Source organism: Camellia sinensis, chromosome 1, assembly GCF_055761805.1.
Source record: "Camellia sinensis isolate YWXY chromosome 1, ASM5576180v1, whole genome shotgun sequence".
NCBI classification, from domain to species: Eukaryota; Viridiplantae; Streptophyta; class Magnoliopsida; order Ericales; family Theaceae; genus Camellia; species Camellia sinensis.
The window spans coordinates 69,733,799-69,752,775 of NC_138961.1; the positions used below are offsets into that span (position 1 = coordinate 69,733,799).

An 18,977-nucleotide genomic window follows, 5' to 3' on the forward strand; every position below is an offset into this window, starting at 1 on the left:
TAGGGGCCGATCTTTGATCAGGCGAGCGGGGGTGCTCAAATGCATTCATGACCTTCCGCTCTCATACCTAAGTTCCCGAGCCGAGACAATCTTGGTGATGATGGACACGTGGCCTTTGGCACGAGTCATGGGTTTCCTAAATTTTCCAAAAATATTTATGTGGCGACTCTGTATCTGGCAAAGCAATCCATTTTTGGAAATTTGATTCAAAATCGATTCTCCAAAAGATTTTTTAGATTGGGACTCTTTGGTGATTATCTATTTCGCATTGCACTTGTGAAATCAGATTCAGAACCAAAAGAGTCTGAACTGTAGGGCTTATTTCAAACTTTCAAAAAGGGAGGGCGAAAAAAGTCAAGCTACACATCGCCACCGGCCACCACCTGTCGCCGATCTCCTTCCTCTTTCTCCCTCATTCTCTTCCTCTTTTTCATATTCTCTCTCGAAACCCACTTTAAAAATCGAAACACGCTGGCTCGCCTCTCTCGACCTCGCTTCGTTACCTCTTTTACACCGACGACCATCATCTACCATCGACGATAGTGGTGGATGACCGAAGACGACCACAATTGGGTGTAAAAAGAAATTTATGAGGCTGTATTTTGAAGCTCATTGGTGATGAAGTAAGGAGTCTCTCTCTCTCTCTCAAAAAATCATCAACGAAAAAGAAAAAGAAATCTATCTCCAAAATTCAAAGGTTTCACTCACTTCTTTGTAGAATATGTATATAGTAACTATTTCTGATTCCAAATTCTCACACTCTGTTTCTTTTTCCACTTCATTTCCCCCATATTCCTTTGTTTTTTGAGTTTTCCAATTGTGGATTTGTTTTGCAAATAATCCATAATCTAGGGTTTCATAAAGTTCTCCATCAATTCAATTCAACCACATACTTTGAAATCTAAACATCTAGGTCAGATTGTTGTTTATCTGTTGTAACACCTTGTCCCATATCGGAAGTTTACGTGGGTGATCTTAGGCATATAAAGCACCATTACCTTGCTACTGAGTAACTTGGACTTAAGCTTTTGGGTATTGTTGGTCAACCCACATGTTACTTGGGCTAGCAAGTAGTGGGCATTAGAAATGGTATCAGAGCCAACCCATGCACACAACCATGTGGACCACGAGCTTGTCGTGGTATTCTAATTGATTATAGACTTTCACAAGGACATGAGAATTTATAAGTGGGGGACTTTGTAACACCCTGTCCCACATTAGAAGTTTGCATGGTGATCTTGCGCATATAAAGCACCACTACCTTGCTAGTAAGTAACTTGGGTTTAAGCTTTTGGGTATTGTTGGTCGACCCATAGGTTATTTGGGCCAACAAGTTGTGGGGCGTTACAAATGGTATCAGAGCCGACCCATACACACAACCATGTGGGCCACTTATTCTGGGTTGGCCACGAGCTTGTCATGGTATTCTGATTTATTATAGACCCTCACAAGGATGCGAGGATTTCTAAGTGGGGGAGTTTGTAACACCCTGTCCCACATCGAAAGTTTGCATAGATGATCTTGGGCATATAAAGCACCACTACCGTGCTACTAAGTAACTTGGACTTAAGCTTTTGGGTATTGTTGGTTGACCTGTAGGTTACTTAGGCCAGGAAGTAGTGGGCGTTAGAAATAAAATTATTATACATTGGACCATTTGAGGTATTGAAGAAGGTTGGTGAGGTTGCGTACCGTGTTGCTCTACCCCTTAGGTTAGTAAGAATGCATAATGTGTTTCACATGTCTATGCTGAGGAAATATGTGCACAGTTAGTCGCATATGATTGATTATGAGTCGCTTCAAACTAGAGAAGATTTTTCGTATGAGGAGATTCATGTTTAGATCTTGGATTCGAAAGAGAAAATGTTACGTACAAAGGCCATTAAATTAGTTAAGGTACTTTGGTGTAATCATCTAGTTGAAGAGTCGAGCTCAATAATGCGAGCTTGTAACCATGTAGTGGGGCATTACAAATGGTATTAGAGCCAACCCATGCACACAACGATGTGGGCCACGAGCTTGTCGTGGTATTCTGATTGATTATAGACCCTCGCGAGGATGCGAGGATTTATAAGTGGGGGAGTTTGTAACACCTTGCCCCACATCGGAAGTTTACATGGTGATCTTGGGCATATAAAGCACTACTACCTTGCAACGAAGTAACTTGGACTTAAGCTTTTGGGTAATGTTGGTCAACCCACAGGTTACTTGGGCCAGCAAGTAGTGGGGCGTTACGTCTGCTACCAAAGAGGTAGTTGTGGAAATAAAGAGGTTTTGAGTGGAAGAGTGAGAACAAAAACTTAGATTCAATCATAAATTTGATTAAGAATATTTTCAATCCTCAATTATTATTATTTTTTTTTTTTGTGTGTGTATGTGTGTGTGTGTGTGTATGTGTGTGTGTGTATGTGTTTGTTGAAGGTTGCTAGAAATTTTTCTGTGAAAAACCACAATTTTCTCTGGTTTGGTTAAAACACAGAGAAAATTATGAGCAAACTAAAGAAAATTGGTCAAAACACAAAGAAAATTTTGGGCAAATCACAGAGAATTTTGTGAGAAAAATTAGAGAAAATTCAAGCTTTTTGGATTTTATGAGGCTTTCAAGCTTTTTGTGAGTAACATTTACGATATGATCATCATTAGGAAGCAAGCCATGAACTTCATACCATTGTTGGTGAAATTTACTAGTCTGGTTAAGTGTTGGGTCGTGATATCCATTGTTTTGGTGTTTTGAATGTCTTACAGTCCAGAGAAAATTGGTCAAAATGAAAATAGTGTTTGTTCAATTTTCTTTGAGTTGTTGTTGTCTGAATGTCTTACAGTCCAAAGAAAATTTGTCAACATGAAAATGGTGGTTGTTCAATTTTCTCTGGTTTGATAAAAAACACAGAGAAAATCAAGAGCAAACCAGAGAAAATTGGTCAAAAACACAGAAAAATTCTTTGGGAATTCCAGAGAAATTCTCTAGGTAGAATTTTCTCTGGATCGATATTGAGAGACCTTAGACATTATGAAAATATTGGGTGTCCTTTATGCTATAAAGCGTTAACATTAGGGACCTTAAAAAAAATCCCCAAAAATCAATTAATTCCATTTAATAATTAGAAATTGTATCACTTAAAAATTGAAGTGGCTCTTAAAATGTAAATTAAAAATTAATAAAATTTTAAGTAGTAAGAATTAGTTAATTCGAACTAAGTCTTTGTTTAGCATTGGCTTTTTTAGCTGATTTGTTTATGTTGGGACTTTTTTAGCCTCGTTTGATTTGGCTTTTTTGGTTTTTTTGACTTTTGTGAGAGAAAAAATGTAATGATTATGGTTTGAATGTGACATTTTGTCTTATTGGCTTATGTAGCCAAATTTGTCTTTTTGTGCTTTTTTAATCAAAAATCTAAAACCAAACTTGACTTTTACCAATAATTGAGAAAAAAAAAAGAAAGAAAGAAATGAAAACCTTCTTTTGGAATTGAGTTGTTAATTATTATACCCTTATGGTTGTGATGGTGTTACCACTTTAATTGTATTTCTAAATCTTGAGTATTGTACGTTCGGTTATGTGGATTGATGGGCATTGCAAAAACTTGTTAGACCAGAGTCTTGTCTTGAGCCGAGTTTTGTTGTAACCTTTTCCTAAAATGTGGTAACCAAGGATCTTATGGTGAAAATCTAGTTTCCATCTTACTGGAGTGCTAAGCGTGGACAGTGTTCGGGCTAGTGGTGGTGGATACCCAGGGCATGCGTGTGGTTGTCGTGGTTATTTGTTATTCTTGTCTCATAGACCCAGCGAGTGGTGTGAATTGAGGGAAAGTCTGTGACCATTTCCTTGTGTTCTTCACTAATTCGGTATCCTTGGCGTTCCTAGAGTCGGGGTAGTATTCCAAATTTGGTTGTGGCCGGAAGTTGGTGTTGTGTTTCCTTGGTTGGTTGGGGGGGGTCTTCCTTGGCATCGTTTGAGGCCTTGTATGACCGACCTTGTAGGTCACCAGTCTGTTGGGCCGAGGTGGGAGATGCACCGTTGTTGGGTCCGGAGATCGTTAGAGAGACAACCAAGACAGTTGCTCTCATTCGGAAGAGGTTAGCCACAGCTCAAAGCCGACAGAAAAGTTATGCCGATAAGAGGAGACGACCTTTGTTCTTTGAATTGGGTGATCATGTGTTCCTTAAGATCTCACCTAGGCGAGGCTTGATGAGGTTCGGTAAGAGTGGTAAGTTGTCTCCAAGGTTCATTGGGTCTTTCGAGATACTGGAGAGGATTGGGGAAGTGGGATACCGGTTAGTTTTATCGCCATAACTTTCGGGGGTTCACAACATGTTTCACGTGTCTATGCTTAGGAAGTATGAACCCGACCCTTCTCATGTGTTAGATTGGCTTGATTTGGTGGTAGATGAGGATGCCTCCTACGAAGAGGGGCTAGTTCAAATCCTAGATACTCGGGAGCAAGTGTTATGGGGTAAGACCTTACCGTTAGTGAAGGTGTTGTAGAGACGCCATGGGATTAAGGAAGCAACTTGGGAATGGGAAGCGGAAGTCCGCTCCAAGTATCCGGAATTATTGGAGCATGCTTAATTGCTTTATTTTATTTGTAATGTTTCCCAATGATGAAGGGGAGAATGTTAAATTGTTGATCACATGTTGTTGTATGTGTTGTTAATTTGAGCATGAGGTTTTGAAGGAATGATATTTTGCTACAAATGTTTTAATTCTTATGTCTTGAACGAACAATTGTGTTTTGATGAAATGATGAGGAAGAAAATGGTAAATGATTGATTGAACGTAGATGTTGCAATTTGATAATGTTGTTAAAAAAAAAAAAATCATAGTCGTTAGAACACTCCTATTTGGTGAGTCTACTTGATTTTGGGGAATATATTCAAATTTCGGGGACGAAATTTCCCAAGGTGGGGAGGTTGTGACGATCGAGTCTTTGTTCCCTATTTCTTTTCTTTCTTCGTCTTCACTTCGTTCTTTTGCTCTCATTGAGTTTGAAAACGTCGGAAAATTTGTTTCAAATTAAGTTCTTAGTCTCATCTTGTTCGGTGTGGAATTTCACCTGCTCCGGGGAGTGCACGGTTGTAGCACGCGCCCGCGGAGGGGGGCCCTCGCTGCTACAGTTCGGACTCGCGATTTTTGTTTGTCGCGGTTCTTAATCTGAACCAAAGAGTCCAAATCTGGCAAATCGTTTTGAGAAACAGATTTTTGAAAAAGTAGTGCCAAACATGGACTGCTTTGCCAGATACAGAGTCGCCACCTAAATATTTTTAAAATGGGGAAATTTAGGAAACCCTGACTCGGTGCCGAAGGCCACATGTCCGTCATCACCGGAGTTGTCTCGGCTCGGGAGCTTGGGTACGATCGGGGAAGGTCAGCTATGAGCACCCCCTTTCGCCCGGTCCGAAGACCGGCCTCTACTAACCATGATATCCGATTTTGAAAACTTTACGTGTTCTTATTCCAATTATTAGCCTAGAATTACTATGTTATGCACGCAGCAAACAAATATAGACTAGATTGCCTAATTTGGAAATAAGCATCGCATATCCGTTTGTTTTGAAAAGCGCTTTGGAATTTGCTACTCGCAAGTAGGCTAAAAACACGGATTTCAATGAGTTTTTCCAACTCAAACAATCCAACCTTCACCCACAGGCATTCAAACAATTTAATCTCACATAAGCATTTAGCCGCATGGCAAGCATACTGTCATGTTAACATTCACACGCATGCGAGATGCTAAAGCGAAAATACTTACATCGTACTCCGTGCCAAAACAGTAAACTAGTTAGCAAACATGCATGTCCTAGTTCATGTTAAAAATGGCTAATGCATCACATGCAAAAATGCAATCTAGGCAGGCTCGGCTAACCCTAAACATGGCATATGAAATGCGATCAATTACCACATATTCAATTTGTGAATTGAAGTACAGATGCAGTTAGCGTGATGTACCGAGCCTAATGTATGTAATACAAATGTATGGATGCACGCATTGTAGACACCCCATTTTTGACCGACCTTAAGACTCAGACGTCACCGATTGAGCACTTGGTGATGTTCCATAATGTGCTCGTTCAGAAGTCTCAGAGTCGCGGCCGTGAGCCCTGCCTCCGGACTTCCGAACCCTTTTCTGTGCCTTGTCTCGGTTTGCGAGCCAGACTCGGTTTTCTCTATTTCTTTTCCCGAGGGAAGGGAGAGGTCCCGTAGACCGTCTCTCAAATGTCCGTAGGCTACATTTGGTGGCCGTAGGCCATTTTGCCCATTTCGGAGTCCGGTTCCCGGTTTTCGGGACCGTTGGCCGTGTGCCTCGGTTCGGGACCGCCTAACCATCTTCGTTTGCTCTGATTTTTGGCATACATCTTATTTCATCCCTTTTGAGGGACACTGGGGGTTGAGAAACCCACTTCGAGGTCGAATACCATTTTCGGTGCTTAACAGCCCATTTTCAGGACCCCGAACTGCGTGTTTTGGCCCCGGAACTTTCGTTTTGCAACGGTTTTCATTCATTTTTGGCAGGTACCTCTGTTTTGTCACAAGGAAGGTCACTGAAGGGTGGGAGGCCAGCAATTGTTGCAACAACCAGTTATCTCTCTTCCGGAGCCTCCCGGCGCCCGTTTTTCGCACTTCCGGGCTAATGTTGAATACCTTGGAGCTAGTGTTGCCAACTTTCAACCACATATCTGTGATCTACACATCTGAGAGGCCTCTAAAAGTTGGTGGCCGGCCATTAAGGTCACCTGACCCTTTTGACCCCTTTCTTCCGGGCTAATGTTGAACCCCTTGGACCTTTTTTCTTGAACTTTGAACCACATATCTGTGATCTACACATCTGAGAGGCCCCTAAAAGTTCATGGCCGGCCAGTAAGTCAACTTGACCCTTTTGACCCCCTCTTTCCGAGCCATTGTTGAACCCCTTGGGCCCACTTTCTTGGAATTTCAACCACATGGTTGTGTTGTACATACATAGGGGTACCTCCCCAGTAGCTGGCCGGCCAGAAAATCACCTTGACCCTTTTGACCCCTAGCCGGCCGGCTAGGGGGTGTGGCCGGCCGGCCACATCCAGCAAAAGTAATGGGTCGGCCGTGTTCTTTGCACTGTGCACTTTACAGCTGTGAGGCAATATCCCCCAGATATTTTCTATATCCGGGGGATATTTTGTGGGGGAGTTTTGCCCTCCTTCTCCCCCACCTTTACACCCCATTTTGAACCCTTATAACCAGCTGGTGGCCTTCTTTGTAAGGGTTAGAAAATTTACTCTTCAAAACTCCATAGCCAACTCCATCTTCTTCCCTCTCAATTCTTCAAAAAAACCCTAAGTCCCTAACCTTCATTCCTTCTACACCACCAAGCTCTACCACCACCACCTCACTTCCAGCAGCAAGGAAGGTTTCTAGAAGGCAAAAGAAGCTGCAAATCCATCCAAGAAGCAACAAAAGCTTGAGTCTTCAAGGGTAAGTAGTACTTTTACCCTTTTGACCCTTTTTCTTGATCTATTTCTAAGCCCCTCTTCTTTTTGGTTTCAAGCTCCGGCCCTAACTGAAAAGGGCCATATTTTGAGCTCATCTTCACTTCTCATTAAGGGCTCAACCCTGTTTGAGCCCTCCATAATATACTTGCTTCATTGATCATCTTGTATGTCATGATTTTGCATGCTATCTTTGGCCCATGAGCAATCTGTTTTTGAGCATGTTATAAACTGATATAAGGCTTATTTTGAGCCCCTCTTCAATATTGGAGAAGGGCTCAACATTGTTTGGTGTCTCCATGTGTCACTTGTAGTTATACCCCTCTTTTCTTCCCCTTTCTTACACGCAATGGCAGCCTACCATGCTTAGGTTTTTGGCCATTTTACAGTTCTGAAAAGGTCCTTGTTTTGGTCCATTCTTCATGTTTTCTTTAGGGTCTTTCATGTTTTGGGACCTCCATAAGCCACTTCATGTTATATCTCACTTTCGGTTCGTTTTCTTGCATGTTTTGTTAGCCTACCATGCTTAGGTTTTTGGCCATTTTACAGTTCTGGAAAAGTTCTTATTTTGGTCCATTCTACATAGTTTATCAAGGGTCTTTGGCTGTTTGGTGATTATTTTGCATACTTCATGTTATGGCACCTTTTGAGCCTTGTTTTGCATCATATTTTTAGCATATTTGTATACTGATTTTGAGGCTTCCATATACTGTAAATGTTCATATTTTTGGTACATATTCAGTGTTGTAGAAGGAAATTTTCCAGTTTGGGTTTTGTTTATATCACTTGCTTCATTACCTCTTGAAAATACCGTATTCTTGCATGCTATTTTTCCCAACCTATATTTGCTGTTTGGCCATGTTTATAACTGTGAAAGTGCATCTTTTGGGACTGTCTAGCTTCTGTCTTTGCATTGCATGTCCATATTGTGCATGTTTGGCATGGCTATAGGCCATTTTGGGTGCCTAATGTTGCATTTCGGGACATTTCCTTGCATTTCATGTCATTTCGTTTCATTTCGGGACTGTTTTCCCCCATATTTTAGTGCTGAAATTCCATTAGTATGCTTGCATATCATTTTTGCCGCATTTCATCACATTTTAGCATTGCCTCAGTTTGCGTGCCCGTGTGCACGCATTTCGAGGCACCTCATTTTTATCCGCCGACATCCGATGTGAGTGTGGCTGAAGTTCACTCATGTTGGTATAAGCCCACTTGTCATTTCCATGTCATTTCATCATATTCTGTCATTGCCTCGGTTTGCGTGCCTGTGTGCACGCATTTCGAGGCACCTCATTTTTATCCGCCGGCATCCGATGTGAGTGTGGCTGAGGCTCACTCCTGTTGGTATAAGCCCACTTGTCATTTCCATGTCATTTCATAGCATTCCATCATTGCCTCGGTTTGCGTGCCCGTGTGCACGCATTTCGAGGCACCCTGTTTTTTTATCCGCCGGCATCCGATGTGAGTGTGGCTGAGGCTCACTCCTGTTGGTATAAGCCCACTTGTCATGTTTTCATGTCATTACATTGTATTCCGCCATCGCCTCAATTTGCGTGCCCGTGTGCACGTACTTCAAGGCATCTCATTGTCATTCGCATTATTTCATATCATCGCCTCGGTTTGCGTGCCCGTGTGCACGTACTTCAAGGCATCTCATTGTCATTCGCATTGTTTCATATCATCGCCTCGGTTTGCGTGCCCGTGTGCACGTACTTCAAGGCATCTCATTGTCATTCGCATTGTTTCATATCATCACCTCGGTTTGCGTGCCCGCATGCACGCATTTCGAGACACATATCATTGCCTCGGTTTGCGTGCCCGCGTGCACGCATTTCGAGACATTTCTTTTTCTCGGTTTGCGTACCCGCGTGCACGCATTTCGAGACATATCATCACCTCGGTTTGCGTGCCCGGGTGCACGCATTTCGAGACATATCATTTTCTCGGTTTGCGTGCCCGCGTGCACGCATTTCGAGACATATCATTTTCTCGGTTTGCGTGCCCGTGTGCACGCATTTCGAGGCATCTCATTTTCATAGCATTGAGTATGTTAGGATTGTATCTTAGTTGCATTTCATGCATATCATGCATATTGCATCGTGTCCGGAATAAGAGTTAGCCCAGGCACGGGAAACGAGGTACATTTCGTACTCCGAGTGACGGAATGTGTCTCAATTCCCCAGTCACCGACACTCCGGATTATCCATGATGGAGTTAGGTTTTAGCTGTTGTTTCATGTGCATTCATCCTATATTGAGTTGTGCATTTCGATTCCTCGGCCATCATGCCTCGGTATGCGTGATTGGTGGCACGAGGATTGAGACATGCATATATCTGTGAAAATACATTGCTATGCCCCTTTCCTGCTCTCTGCTGCAGCAAAACGCAGAATCAGCAACTTTTTGGGACTTGGCACGCATTTCAAGAACAGGTGTAAACAGAGGCTAATTGGGGCATTCCGGTGGATTTCCGCGCAAGACAATCCGGACATGCATCATCCACCAGAAGCAAGGCAGTCCCTGGCTTGCACGCCAGTTTTTATTTGCTTTCTAGTTAATTCATTAATTAATTAGAATTCTGTAATATTTTAGACTGTAATATTCTTTTATTTGGGACTGTAATATTTGGACTGTATATTTATTTGGACCCTCCGAGTGAGGGCACAACTGTAATAAGTGTGCGCGAGTGTGATGTATGTCTTCCAACCCCACGTCTTTCTCCCTTTTATTTATCCGCTTATGATGGTTAGATTAGGACATATTTAAATTAGCATACAGTATGACAGCACGTTTGCATTCATTCATCTGTATTGCATGCACCGGGCTCGGCGAATCATACTAACTGCATTGTACTTTCAATTTCAAAATTGAATACATGATAGTTGTAACATTTCATATGCCATCTTAGAATAGCCGAGCCTGCCATAGTTGCACTTTGCGTGTGTTGTATTAGGCATTTCTGTATACTTAGGATCATGCATGATTTCTAATACAGCTTTTGTTTTGGCTTGGAGTACTCAGTGAGTTTATGCTTTAGCATCCTTGCATGCGTGTGAGTGTTGCCATGAATAGCATGATTACCATGAGGCTATGTGCTTATGTGATATTTCTGCCTGAATGCCTGTGGGTGGAGGTCGGGTTATCTGAATTGGAATAAATCATCAAATGTTTCAAGCCTACCTGCGGGTAGCAAACCCTTTTCAAAAGCAAGCATGAAATGTTTTGTTCCAAATTGGGCGACTCGGTCTATACTTATATGTTGTGAGCATCACATAGTAACCTGGGCTAATAACCGGTTTAAGGACATACAAAGTTTTCAAAAATTGATATCATGGTTAGTAGAGGCCGGTCTATGACCGGGCGAGCGGGGGTGCTCACGAAGTGACCTTCCCCAATCGTACCCAAGTTCCCGAGCCGAAGCAACTTTGGTGATGACGGACACGTGGCCTTTTGGCACCGAGTCAGGGTTTCCTAAATTTCCCAAAATAAAATATTTAGGTGGCGACTCTGTATCTGGCAAAGCAGTCCATGTTTGGCACTTCTTTCAAAAATCTGTTTTCTTAAAACGATTTGCCGGATTTGGACTCTTTGGTTCAGATTTAGAACCGTGACTACAAAAAGTCGAGTCCGAGCTGTAGCGAGGTCCCCCGCGGGCTTGTTACACGCATGCATAGCATAAGGTATGCTAATTTTAAAGATGCCCTAATCTACCATCATAAGCAGGTAAATAAAAGGGAAGAAAGAAGTGGGGATTGGAGGACATACACTCCACTCACACACACTTATTACAGATTTGCCCTCACTCGGAGGGACTAAATAAATATTACAAATTAATTAACTACACAAGCTAATTAATATTTACAAATTGCCTAATCAACTAAGCAAATTAACTAAAACTAAGAAAACAGGAAAGACGCATCGGGAAACGCGCCGCCATGCATAGGCTGCCTCTGTTTTCCTTCCTTCACTCCTCTGGAGGCTGTCAAAACCTCAGGACTGCATCCCTGGACACTGGGGAGTGCCACCGGCTGAGTGGAATTACCACCGGCAGTGGTGTGTGGCCATCGGCACAAAATGAAGCTGTCGGCAGAGAAATTGTTGCCGGTCGGCACCTTACACTGCCGGTCGGCAGAGTGTTCCTGCAGAATCTGCAAATGACAGCAACAGAGGGCAAGGCAAAGCATGGCAGCACAATTCAAGGCATATATGCACCAACCATGTCCCTTATCATGATAATGACTCAAAGGGGCATGTGCCTCGATTCTCGGACCACCAATCACGCATTTCCATGCATGATGGCCCAAAGAACCAAGTATGCAACTTTGATTTCAAATGCATGCAAACCAAATCAAATCAAACAAGGCCCAATTCCTATCACTAAGTCAAGGAACAAGGCATGCATGCAAGATGCAATGCAACCTAGGCATGCAAGCTAAGGATGCAACATGGCATGGCAACAAGTTTATGCAAGCATACAAGCATACATATGGCAATGCAAATAGATGGAAAGATGGACTTAAACATGAATTAGGTAACTCTAAATAGGCCTAAAACAGTAGCCAAAATGCTATAATATGGGGGCCAAATACATACACACATGCACATAATTGAGGGCCAACACTTAAGCACAAATTGAACAACTCTCAAACACATTTGAAAGGGGGTAATCATGGACACATAGCATGCAACATAAGCATTGAAATCATGCTAAAACATGGTGCCAAACCAAGCAATAAATCAAGCCGAGCATGCAACAAATGGCCCAAATGCTCAAAGCAAACCAATAGAGTATTGAACTACACTTAGCAAGACCAAACATGGCATGAACTCATTGACCAAAACCAGAGTTTTGGGACATTAATACAAGGCCTAAGGACCACTTAGATGGCATCCAAATGACTCAAGAACAAAGGCATGCATAAACACCAAAACATGGAGCATTGCTACACAAGCTTATGAGGCATTAAAGATGCATCCAAGGTAAACATATAGGCATGCAAATAGGACTGAAATGACATGGTGGATGATCCCAAATCACCAAATCAATGCAAAGATGTCATGCTATACATTCATATGCTCAAGGCCAACAAGCCCAAATACAAAGGAGCTATATCAAGCATGCCAAAATCAACCCAAACACTTATGGACAGACCTAAAACATGTCAAGATAAGCACAAAATCTTCACAAATGTAAGCCTAAAACATGCTAGAAACAAAGGCACACAACCTAAGACATGTTAAGGCATAACAAGGCATTACATGGCAACTATGCTAAGCATGCGTGGAGTACCAAAACCAAGTAAAAACAGAGGCATAACATGACATATTAAGCATAAAAAGCAGTCAAGTCATGGTCAATACACCCTCAAACATAATGCTCTCTCAAGAGGCCAAAACATGCCCTATTCAAGGACAACAAGGAGAGGGGGTGGCCCTCTCCTTCTTGGGACTTCAAGGCATCACCTTCACCACTGAAATCCCTCAAGATTTCAGTGGTGAAGAGACCCCAACACCAAAATCCCAGAGTTCACACAAAAGGGCACAAAACGAGGCCTTTCAAGGCCTAAGGGTATTCAAACTTACCCAAACCACAAAACACTCTTAACAAACAAGCAAGAGGGCTTAAAAACAGAACTTTTTTGTATTATACACTAAGCTCAAAAACGAATTTAAGATAGGTAGAAATACAATACAAAAATGGGGTAAAAAGGGGTAAGATTCTTACCCTTGAAGACTTCTTCAACAAAGATGCTCCAATGGCCTTCCTTAGCTTGAATCCAACACCAAAACCTCAAAATCAGTCCCTTAGAACCTCAGTTCCAAGAGGAAGGTGGAACACTAGGTACTTGTGTGTAATAGTATGGACTAAAACACACACAAGAGCACAAAAGAGAGGGAAAGAGAGATAGAATGTGTATCTAACCCTAACCCTAGAACTCAAACCCTAACAATGGCTGTCTAAGCTCTCAAAATATCTTAAGTCTCTACCCTCTCAAGCCAAGAGACCCACCCCTCTCTATATGGCACTTCTTGTCTTGTAAAGCTTACAAGACAAGCTTCATAAGAGGGAGATCCCTCCATACACGTGTATGGAGGGGAGCAAAAGCAAGACAGCTGTCTTAAAATATCTGCAAAAGCAGATGCACAGTAGTTGGCCGGCCAAAAATGCCATCTTGGCCAAAAAGAGTGCCGGCCGGCACTAAAAAGTGCTGACCGGCAACAAATAGTGCCGGCAATATATATTGCCGGTGGCAGCAAAAACCAGCCGGTGGCCTCTAGCCACTGCCGGTGGTGGGTGGCGATGGTCTACAAGCCCTACCCTGCCTCTCCAAGGCAAAACACAAGTGTTTGGTGTGAAACCAGACACTAAACATTCAAGTTCGGAGATCTTGAGACAAGGTGCTCGAGCCGAGGCCTCCGGGAACTCCAAACGAACACAAACATGGATAATCACCGAGTGTTCAAACGGTGACGTCCAAGTCTTGAGGACGGTCAAAAATGGGGTGTCTACAACGGTTGACTTCGGAGTGCCCGGAAGTGGAATCTGGAATTTCTGAGCTGCTGGGTGAGGGCCGCACGTGCGTGGCCCTAGGCCACACGTGCGAAATGGGGCCCGCACGTGCAGGAAATAGGGGAGGCTGGGCAGTGCATACTGAAATAAATACACGTGCGTGAGGAGGTGCAGGGAGGTGCCACACGTGCGGAAGGGAGAAGCCGCACGTGCGAGAGGGGGAAGCTGCACCTGCAGGAGAGCCCAGATCCGAGGCTCAGTTTTTATTTTCTTTTGGGGCTGTTTGTATATCATTTTCATTACACCTCTCTCTCTTTCTAAAAATATATCTCTCTCCCCTCTCTCTACATTTCAACCTCAAAGCTAGATTAAAACCCTTGATCTTCTTCCATCCATTGAGATCTAACCTTGACTCCTTCATCAAAGATAGAGAACATCTCAAGAACTTCCTTGTGTGCGGTGGAGATCTTCTTTTAGTACCATCAAAGCTAGGGTTTCATCTCTTGTTTCTTCATCAAACATTGAGGTAGGGTTTCCTTTGAGTTATATATATATATATGTAAGTTTTAAGATGATTTTGTGGGTTTCCATTGCTATTTTGAAAATGGGTTTGGTGGTTCAAGAAAGTTAATGATTTTTATGAAATAATCTTTATCTTGTGTTTTTTTTAAAGATCTTCTTGAAGTATTGGATAATATGGGTGAGGGTTAAACTTTAAGGTGAGATTTTACAAAAGAGATAGAAAAATGTTTGGGGTTGTGTGTGAAAATCTAGAAATTTGGGGATTTCTTAAATAAATGAGGGTGAAGCTTCATGTTGATACTACATATATACCTGTTGATTTAAAAGCTTTCTTGTAATCCTTGGGTTGATTTTGATTTTACTCCAAATATAGAGAAAGTTTTGAAGAAATGGTTTTGATCTCAATCTTTTCATATCTATGAGAATGTTCTTTGACAAAACTCAAGAAAATGAGATTTTGATTGGGTTTCACCATGAATGGGGAGGATGAATGACGGAAGGTAGATTGTGCTATGTGTTTTTTTTTTTTTTGTTTAATAACAAATCTTCTTGATATATGAGCTATGAGAATTATTTTTGCATTGTTAGTAAATAATTGAATACGTATAGTTGAGGAGTGGTAAATCTTTGTGCACTATGGATTGTGAAAATTATAACCATTGGAGATCTATGTTCGAGAAACATCAGATATGGCCTGGAAGAGGCAAATTGAGTAGAATTGTGCATGATGGGAAATTGTTATTGTGTGCTGAGGACACATGGGTTTTTTTATTTTTTTTATTTTATGAAATGGCTTTGAAGAGTAGAAATGAGAAATGGGATTGATTGATATTGTTGTAGGGATATCTCGAGAATAGAAAATGCTATGAAATGGTAATTATGTCATCATGTTTCAGTTGAGTTATTATCATTATTGTGCATCTTGACATGTGTTGGAAAAACATTTATTTTGAGAAAGATTATATTGTAATGGGAATTATGATAATGTATATGGGGTAAATACATGCTAAGTCCGGATAGGGGGTGTAGTTGAACTTGTTAAGTTGGCCTGAGTGTCCATGGTGAAAGACCAGAAACCGCGCGGATAGGTGTCGAGCCTTCCGGTTAATATCGGTAAAAATTACAATTTGGTAGTACTTGTATAGTCTACCTGAAGACACCAGCCTAGAGATTACCAGAGTCATATTTACCGCCCCTATGATTAAATTGGATGTTTGAGAATTAATGGATTTACAAAAATGATATTGAAAAACATGGAGATTTTACATGAAAGGCATGGCTCGTGATTATTTTTAAATGGCATCGCATGGCATATACATTACAATTGCAATTAATATTAGGCATCCTACATAAATGTATATACTTTGTTAAGGTTTCACTACTGGGCTTTATGCACACCCCTATGGGATTTGGTGCAGGTAAAGATGCTGTGATCCCGCCATGCTAAGGGTATGGATATGTTTTGGTGAAGAGTAGATCACTCTTTCTTTTGTTGTAATCCTTGTAAAGCCTAGGGCTAATTTGGTATGGGTCCAAGAGGCCATTCTGTGTAACTGGCTATTGCCTTGGAAGATGTAAGCCCGAAAGGGCATTTCTTTTACTTTTGAGACTATATGTATCAAGTAAATTGATATACCAATAACACAAGTTGAATATAAATACTTTTATTCCAATTCATCATCCAAGGAATAACACAATTCCCTCTTCTCAAGTATCCTCAACAATTAGTCATTTCAAGACTATTTCAACGATTTGAAAAATAATTTCCAAAATGAACAATAATTCTCATATTTCTTGAATTCATCATTTATATAAATATAAATAAGAAATTTTCCAAACATTCATTTATTTTGACACACAAAATAAATATAACAATATCATTCATGAATTTTTAGTCTCTTTTAAAAAAATTCCCAAATTCTAGGTTTTCTCACCAAAACTATACAACTCAAATATTTTGAAAGAAAACTTTCCAAAATCGTCTTTTATTCAATCAATGAAGATCAAAACCCATAATATCATTTTAAAAGAACAAGAGACAAACCCACTTTCAAAATCGCTCAACTTCTTGAATCAACAATCAATTTTCAAAGCTATCGAAAGATGATTTCGAAAGTCATATAGATCTTGCAAAAAGATATATATATATATATATACATAACTCTAAGAAAATCCCTACCTCAAGTTTCGAAGAAGAAATGAGATGAAACCCCCAAAGTCAACGGTGTTGAACCTCGATCTTCACAGCACACAACGAAGCCCTCAAGAAGTTAACCAATTTTGATGAAGAACCTATGGCAGAACTCTAATAGATCTTGAGAAATCAAGGTTTTAATCCAATTTGGCGTAGGGAAAAGTAGAGAGAAGGGAGAGGAAATGTTTTTAGAGAGAGATATACAAAAGTGATCTGAAATATCAGATTCACGAACTGATATAACATGGTCCGCTCGAGTGTGGAAAGCACTGCTTGAGCGTCGAATACATCTTCCCAATACTTTTGCAGACAAGTCAAATTTTTGGAACCAAACATTCTCCGCTAGAGCGCATAAATGGCCGCTCGAGCAGACAAGTAACTTCGAATGCATTTTGTATTTTTGCTTCAGGGGCAATGCCCCTCGACCCCGCCAAGGCACTGCCCTCAGACCCGCCAAGGAATGCTGCCCCCTGGACCCCCGCGAGCTAACCGACAGCTCGATCCCCGACCTGCCCAGTCGAAGTGGCAAAACATGAAAAAAGGATCGAAACCGGGATCACTACAAATAGCTAATGATGTGGTGGACTGGTGGAAGAAGTCTAGAAGAAAGGGCCTGATATTGAAATTGGATTTCCAAAAAGCTTATGATACAGTAAATTGGAACTTTCTTATCCAAATGCTATCCAATTTTGGGTTTGGTGCTCAGTGGGTGAATTGGAGCCGTACCTGCATTTCTTTAGCTAAAGTTTCTGTGTTGGTTAATGGTTCACCCACTCCTGAATTTTGCCCTTAAAAACGGCTAAGACAAGGCGACCCATTATCACCTTTCCTATTTAATATGGTGGCTGAAGGTTTCAATCTACTACTTACAAGAGCAAAAGAGTTGGGCTTGGTTAAAGGGATAACAATTGGGTTCAATAGCATTAATATTTCCCATCTCCAGTTTACGGATGACACAATTATTTTCTGTGAAGCCGAATGGTCTGAAGTGTTAATTGTGAAGAGAATACTCAGATGCTTTGAGATTATTTCTAGGTTAAGGATCAACTTTCATAAGAGTATTGTATGTGGTGTAGGCATTCCTGATGATATTGTGCAAACCTTTTCTTCTAGACTAAATTATAACTGCCAGAATCTCCCTTTGAAGTATCTTGGAATGCCATTAGGGGCCAATCCATCAAGAAGAGCAACATGGAAGTGTGTGGTGGAGAAATTTAAGAAGAAACTAATAGGTCGGAAGAGGAGGCTGTCGTCCTTTGCATGTAGAGTAACATTAATCAAATCTGTACTATCCTCATTACCTGTTTATTACTTGTCTCCGTTTAGGTTGCCTAGAAGTGTGGGAAAAGAGATTGATAAGATCCAAGCAGCTTTCTTGTGGGGTGATTCTGAGGTCAAGAAGAAAGTCCACCTGGTGAAATGGCAGGATGTAACCATGGATAAAAAGCTAGGTGGGTTGGAGATTTAAAGCTTAAAGGTTTTGAACAATAGCTTGCTTGCTAAGTGGTGATGGAGATTTGGGATGGAAGACAACTCCTTATGGAAACAACTTATCTACAGTAAGTACAAGTCAGAGGGGGGAAGATGGTTTCCTTTTCATGTGGAGGCAAACAATATTTCAAGATTGTGGAGTGACATAATTCTTGTTAATGAATCTAACAACAACTTGTTTAACCATTATTGCACAATGCTGAACTCAGATTGGCAATGGTGAAAGACTCAGTTTCTAGTTTGATAATCAGATGGGAACTAGTTGTTTTAAGTCCCAATTTCCTAGATTATACTACTTATCAGTGGAAAGGGACATATCCTTGCATATACAGTGGTCTAGGGCCAAAAATCAGAACAATTGGGCATTCAATTTCAAAAGACCCATATTGGCATGAGAGGAAGATGAACTACTAAAGCTTCATGATGTTCTAGGTAAGGGCCCTAATTTGAGTTTGGATTCTAACGATAGTATTTTGTGGAAAGCTGATCCGGCAAGTATTTTTACTATTAAAGGCGCTGTTAACTAGTGTGAATCTTCTATTAGTCCTGCTCTAAAACTTTGTGACTTGATTTGGCACAATCCTTCTCTATCTAAAGACCAATTTCTCTCTTGGTTAGTCTAGAAAGGGAGGTTAAAGGCCTTAGATTATCTACATAGAATTGGTATCCTAAGTGTTGAAGTAAGTAATGAGTGTGTGCTTTGTCATGCAGAGGTTGAATCACTCAATCATGTTCTTTTGCTTTGCCTCTTTGCTTACAAAGTTTGGTCCACCATAATCAAGTGGTGGGGTTTGTAATG

The 18,977-nt window shown here is 41.2% G+C and overlaps 1 protein-coding gene across 1 annotated transcript; it reads left to right on the plus strand.

Moving 5' to 3' along the window:
* Window positions 1-17,525: 17,525 nt before the first annotated feature.
* On the plus strand, window positions 17,526-18,155 carry LOC145801041 (uncharacterized). Its single transcript, XM_082891191.1, has one exon. It carries the CDS (start codon window positions 17,526-17,528, stop codon window positions 18,153-18,155), a length of 630 nt encoding a protein of 209 aa, XP_082747317.1.
* The last annotated feature ends 822 nt before the right edge of the window (window positions 18,156-18,977 follow it).

Bases quoted from the DNA above. Each gene is read 5' to 3' on its own strand.
- LOC145801041 (XM_082891191.1), top strand. From the start codon at position 17,526: ATGGTGGCTGAAGGTTTCAATCTACTACTTACAAGAGCAAAAGAGTTG.